We start from the raw sequence: 5,901 nt of genomic DNA, 5'->3' as shown, positions 1-5,901 counted from the left end.
TGAGAAACTGCCAGACTGTTTTCCAAAGTGGCTGCCCCATTTTATATTCCTACCAGTACTGTCTGGAACTTCTCATTTCTCTACATCCTCACCAATGCTTGTTACTCTCTGCTCTTGTTTTCCATTTCATTTATAACCATCCTAATGTTCGGAAGGTGGTATCTCCCGGTGGTTTTTATTTGCATTTCCCTGATGAGTAATGATGGTGAATATTTTTTGATGTGTTTGTCGACTGTGTGTATATCTTCTTTGAAGAAATGTTTCAGATGCTTTGCCCTTTTTTCAATTAAGTTATCTTTTTATTATTGATCCATAAGAGTTTACTTTTATATATTCTGGATACTAGTCCTATCATCAGATACATTCTTTGCAAATATTTTCTCCCATCTATGGGTTGTTTTTTCCCTGCCTCTATTTTTTTTGTAATTGAAATATAGTTGACACACTGACTCACATCAGTTTCAGTTGTACGACATAGTGATTCAACAGTCTTTTCCCTTCCTAGAATCCTTTAAAGCACAAAAGTTTTTAATTTATCTGTTTTTCTCTTTGTGCTTTTGGTGTCACATCTAAGAAACCATTGCTGGGAGGGGTGGCACCTGCTCAGCGGGGAGTCTTCTTCTCCCTCTCCCTCTGCCCCTTCCCACTGCTCTGTGCTCTCTCTCTCTCTCTCCCAAATAAGTGAATAAAATCTTAAAAAAGAAAAAGAAAGAAAGAAAGAAAGAAAGAGAAAGAAAAAAAGAAAGAAAAAGGAAGGAAGAAAGAAAGAAAGAAAGAAAGAAAGAAAGAAAGAAAGAAAGAAAGAAAGAAAGAAAGAAAGAAAAGAAAGAAAAAGGAAGGAAGGAAGAAAGAAAGAAACCATTGCCAAATTCAAGGTCATGCAGAGTTAATACCTATGTTTTCTTCTAAAGAGTTTTATAGTTTTAGTTTTTATATTTGGGTCATTGAGCCATTTTGAGTTAATTTTTGTATATGGTGTGAGGTAGGGGTCCAAATTCATTCCTTAACATGTGGAGATCCAGCTATGCCAGCACCATTTGTTGAAAAGACTCTTTTTTCCCCACGGAATGATTTTGCCACCTCTATTAATTTTCCAGGGCTGCCTTATTAACAAAGTACCACAAATTAGGTAGCTTAAACAACAGAAATTTATTTTTGCACATATGTGAGGTCAAGATGCAAGTTCCTCTGGAGTGTTAGGAGAGAAGAATCTGTTCCAGGCCTCTCTCCTTGCCTTGTAGATCTTCTCACTGTGTCTTCACATCATCTTCCCTCTGTGCATTTCTGGGTGTCCAAATGTCCTCTTATAAGGACACCAGTCCTTATATTGGATTAGGGCCCACCCTAATGACCTCATGTTAACTTAATCCCATCTTTGAAGATGCTATCTCCAAATACAGTCACGTTCTGAGGTACTGGGGGTTAGGACTTCCATTTATAAATGGGGGGGGCACAATTCAGTTCCTAACAGCATCCTCAACAAAAAGTAGTTGGCCGGGGCACCTGAGTGGCTCAGTCGGTTAAGCATCTGCCTTCAGCTCAGGTCATGATCCCAGGGATCAAGCCCCACATCGGACTCCTTGCTCAGTGGAGAGCCTGCTTCTCCCTCTCCCTCTGCCCTTCCCCCTGCTTGTGCTCTCTCTCTTTCTGTCAAATAAATAAATAAAATCTTAAAAAAAAAAAAAGAATTGGCCATAAATGTGAATTAATGTTTTCAAGGTTCATTCGAATTATAGCATGTATCCGTGCTTCATCTCTTTTTATTGCCAAATAGTATTAACTGTAACAACTTTTAAGCATCCATCCAGCATCCCCTCTATAGGAGCCATGCCCTTGTGAACTGGGCCAACCCAGGTCACCCGGGTATGGAATCTGGGGCCCCAAGTCCAGAGCGTCTGGGCAAACCAGGAGCAAGGGGACCCACGGGGGTTTGACTGTGAGCTCTGTCCTGTGACCTGTCCGGTTAGGTGAGCTACATGAACAACCAGCAGTACATGGTGGCCATCGTCTTGAGCGAGAAGCAATGCCAAGAACAACTCAAGGAGACTAACAAGAGCTGCAATGGTGAGTGGTCAGGGCAGTGGGGAGCCAGGGTGGTAGACTCCCTACCCAGTCTCTTGGCAACCCCCAACCTTCCTGAGATGTATTATCGTGTCCCTGTAGCCTTGCTCCTCACGCTGAGCCAGAAGGCCAAGATGCTGGAGATGGAGGTGGCAAAGGAGAAGGAAGTGTGCACCAAAGACAAGGAGGGGCTGATGCTGAACAAGCGAGTGGTGGAGGAGCAGCTGATGGAGTGCAGCAAGGCCCGGGAGCAGCTGCAGCAGGAGCGACAGCTGGCTGAGGACCGCCTGCAGAAGGTGCAGGCCCTCTGCCTCCCGCTGGACAAGGACAAGTTTGAGACGGAGCTGCGCAACCTCTGGAGGGACTCCATTATCCCACGCACCCTGGACACGATGGGCTATAATCTGTACCATCCTCTAGGCGCGGAATTATCCTCCATCCGAAGAATCTGCGACCACATGCCCACCCTCATGGCCACCAAGGTGGAGGAGCTAGCCCGGAGCCTGCGGGCCAGCATAGAGCGCGTGGCCCGCGAGAACTCGGACATCCAGCGCCAGAAGCTAGAGGTCGAGAAGGGCCTGCGGGCCAGTCAGGAGGCCAAGGAGAAGGTGGAGAAGGAGGCCCAGGCCCGGGAGGCCAAGCTCCAGGCCGAATGCGCCCGGCAGACACAGCTAGCCCTGGAGGAGAAGGCAGCACTGCGGAAGGAGCGAGACAGCCTGGCGAAGGAGCTGGAGGAGAAGAAGCGGGAGGCAGAGCAGCTCAAAATGCAACTGGCCGTCAGCAACTCTGCCCTGGACACCTGCATCAAGGCCAAGGTGGGCTAGAGGGCCCTGGATTCAGGATGCATTGGGGTCCGGTCTGGGGGCCATGTTGGTGGTGATGTCTAATGGGTTTGAGGTGAGCTTCCCAGTCTAGGTCTGGTTAGTTAACTCACTTGAGAGTGTCACTGACATAGGATTGGGGTGGAGTTTGGAAGGACATGGAGAAAGGATTAAGGATTGGGATTGAGTTTAGGGTGGCTGGTGGGCCTCAAAATTGGTTCAGGGTGGGACGCCTGGGTGGCTCAGTCGGTTAGGCGTCTGCCTTCGGCTCAGGTCATGATCCCGAGGTCCTGGGATCGAGGCCTGCATCGGGCTCCTTGCTCAGCGGGGAGCCTGCTTCTCCCTCTGCCTGCCACTCCCCCTGCTTGTGCTCCCTCTCTCTCTCTGACAAATAAATAAATAAAATCTTTACCAAAAAAAAAAATTGGTTCAGTGTGAGGACGGAGGATTCATGGAGGGTTGGTGTCAGGGCTGGGATGTGTCTGAGTTGAAGGATCAGGGGCCATGGGTGGGGTTGGCAGTTAGACTGAAGTTTAAGGCTAGAGGAAGGCTTGATGTGGAGCAGAGCTTGTGTTTGGGTTAAAGTGAGTTCTTAGTGACCGCTGTGTTTAGAGTTGGTTTGAGTTAAAGTTAGGGTTCCATCAAAGATTACATTAGTCTTAGAATTGGGGTTGTGCTGAGTTTGGATTGTGGGGAGAGGTTGAAAGTTAGGTCAGGGGTCACATGCAGGGCAGCCTGGCAAGTCTAGCACTGGGTGTAAGATGTCAGTGGCTTGGATTCGGTTGCATGGAGGCACCAATCCTGGAGTTGAAGCTCAGGTGAGTGTAGGTGGCTGGTGGGTCTAGAGATGATTAGAGGTTTGGGGCCAAGGGTAGACTTAGGATTTCATGGGTATTAGGATTGGGATTGGTGTTGACCATGGGTTAGGAGTTGAAATTGGTTTGGGTTTAGGGTGGCTGACTGAGGGTTGAATTGGGTTGGCATCGGGATATATTTGAAATGAAAGATTGGGTGACCCTGAGTTAGGGTAGGGAGACCTGGGGAGGGGTGAGGGTCAGGGCTGGGTGCAGAGTAGAAACTGCACAGATGCTAATCTTGGGGTACAATTCTTCCATTTGAGGTAGAGGCTAGGGTTTAAGGTTGAGTTGGGCTGAGTGTGTATTGGGAAAAAGTTTATGGGTGGCGGTGGTGGAGACCAGGGCTGGGCTGGGGGGAGGGGGTTGGGGGTGCATTTTTCATAGCAGCCAGGTCTAAGGAATGGGTTGGGATCAGAGTTAAATGTAAAGTTATGGTCAGATCAGGTTTGTCATTAGGATTGGGTTTAGGTCAGGGTTTGATTCTAAGGAAAGTTCTGTTTTAGAACTGGCTTTGGATTTCAGGCTCAGGGTTGTTGGAGGGAAGGCAGTGGATTTACAGAGTGGGTCGGCTTCAGCCCAGAGTGGGGCCAGGTTCGGTGTTGGGTGGATGGACTCACTTGGGGTCATGGATTGGGATCGGGTTGGAACTAAGATTGTAGGGGAGACTGAGGTAGGCCACTGCAGGGTCTCTGGGGGGGCTTCCAAGGAAAGCCAGTCCTTGGAGTCCCCAGTTCTTTGAGGGCAGGTGCGTGCAGGTGATTGTACATCCATTAATGTGGGTTATTTCCCCGATATGTTTCCTCGCCCTGGAAGGAACTCAGACCCAGGTATCCAAGGACGTGGAGGAGCAGGAACCTCCCTGGCACTCTGGTTCAGGGGCCCTGGCTTCTGTCAACCTCCCTCCATCTTTCTTCCCACAGTCGCAGCCGATGCCTATACCAAGACCTGTGGGTCCTGCCCCCAACCCCCAGCCCATCGGTGAGTGACAGAAAACAGGGCCAGGAAGGGGTCCGGGGATTGTCTTTCTACTTCTTATCCCACCTCAGCCCTGCTATTGGGGCTGCCAGCCCACCCCTAGCCCAGGGTTGGGGCAGCTGGTTGGAGCTGACCCCTCCCTCTTGCCACAGACCCAGCTGGCCTGGAGGAGTTCAAGAGAAGGATCCTGGAGTCCCAGAGGCCCCCTGCAGGCAATGCTATAGCTCCACCCAGGTAAGGCACTGGGCAGACTGAGATGGTTCAGTCTCAGGGCTTCAGAGGAGGCTGGGAACAGGACTAGGAGTGGAGGGAGGCTCATCTCACACTTGCGGCTTCCTTAATTGAGTGCCTGCTGTAAACCAGGCCCTATGCTGGGTCCTGGGGACACAGTAGTGACCAAGACCCATGCAGGTCCGTTCATGAAACTTCCTGAGTAGGGGGTGAGAGAAACAATGAAGGAACCATGAAAAGAAAGACCAAGAGCCTACAGTTACTAGGTGCTTACTGTGAATTCAGCACGGTTGCAAGCACTTTGCAAGATCAACTCACTGAATCCTCACAACCCTAATCAGTGGGCAAGCCACTGTCATCACCCACCACTTTCCAGACCAGGAAAGTGAGGCACAGCGAAGGCGTGCGCTGTGCTCCAGGTAACACAGCTGGGGAGTGGCAGAGATGGGGCCTCGAACCCAGGCTCTTGGACTCCAGGCTTCCGTGCAAGAGAGGGCTTCCATGAGGAGGAGGCCTTTGAGCTGGAGGATGGGATTGAGCTGGTCTGGGAAAGGGCAGAAGGTACAGAGCTCCAGGTGACAAGAAGAGCCAGAGTATAGGCTCAGAGGCCAGACTGGGGTGGGATGTGGGGTGGATGGAACTGGGGAAGGGAGGAGGGAGAGCAGAGGCAGAGACCCTGGGCCTCTACCCCCACCCCTCTGAGCCTCTTTTTCTAACCTCTACAAAAACGGAGGTCTCTGAAATCAAGGGCATGGAAACTCTGCTAACTGTAAAGTGCTGTCCACAAGTGCCTAAAGCAAGGGGCTGGGGGTTGCAGCAGGCGCATCAAGGCACCCCTGTGCACACTCAGGTCAGGGCTCCGTGTCTGTACCCCGCCCCCGCCACCTCCCAGGGTACAGCCTGTGCATCACAGGGAAGGTGACTCAGGCCATTGCCCCGAGAACATCCTGTTCTCC

The 5,901-nt window shown here is 50.5% G+C and overlaps 1 protein-coding gene across 4 annotated transcripts in view; it reads left to right on the top strand.

Annotated features, from left to right (window-relative positions):
* The first annotated feature begins 1,939 nt into the window (after positions 1-1,939).
* Positions 1,940-5,901, top strand: part of PLVAP (plasmalemma vesicle associated protein) — a 7,860-nt gene continuing 3,898 nt past the window's right edge. For all 4 annotated transcript variants that reach the window (XR_014143926.1, XM_031018096.2, XM_081815219.1 and 1 more), the window contains exons 1-4: positions 1,940-2,064; positions 2,164-2,876; positions 4,660-4,717; positions 4,867-4,948. Coding sequence is in view for 3 of the 4 variants with exons in the window: in XM_031018096.2 (XP_030873956.1) it covers positions 1,977-2,064; positions 2,164-2,876; positions 4,660-4,717; positions 4,867-4,948 (941 nt within the window). In the remaining variant the exon portion in view is untranslated. The remainder of the gene's footprint in view (positions 2,065-2,163; positions 2,877-4,659; positions 4,718-4,866; positions 4,949-5,901) is intronic.

This window comes from Leptonychotes weddellii, chromosome 1 (assembly GCF_054177405.1).
Source record: "Leptonychotes weddellii isolate Sample4059 chromosome 1, ASM5417740v2, whole genome shotgun sequence".
NCBI lineage: Eukaryota > Metazoa > Chordata > Mammalia > Carnivora > Phocidae > Leptonychotes > Leptonychotes weddellii.
The sequence above is the reverse complement of the archived record's forward strand: the minus strand, read 5'-3'. Positions and strand labels throughout refer to the sequence as shown.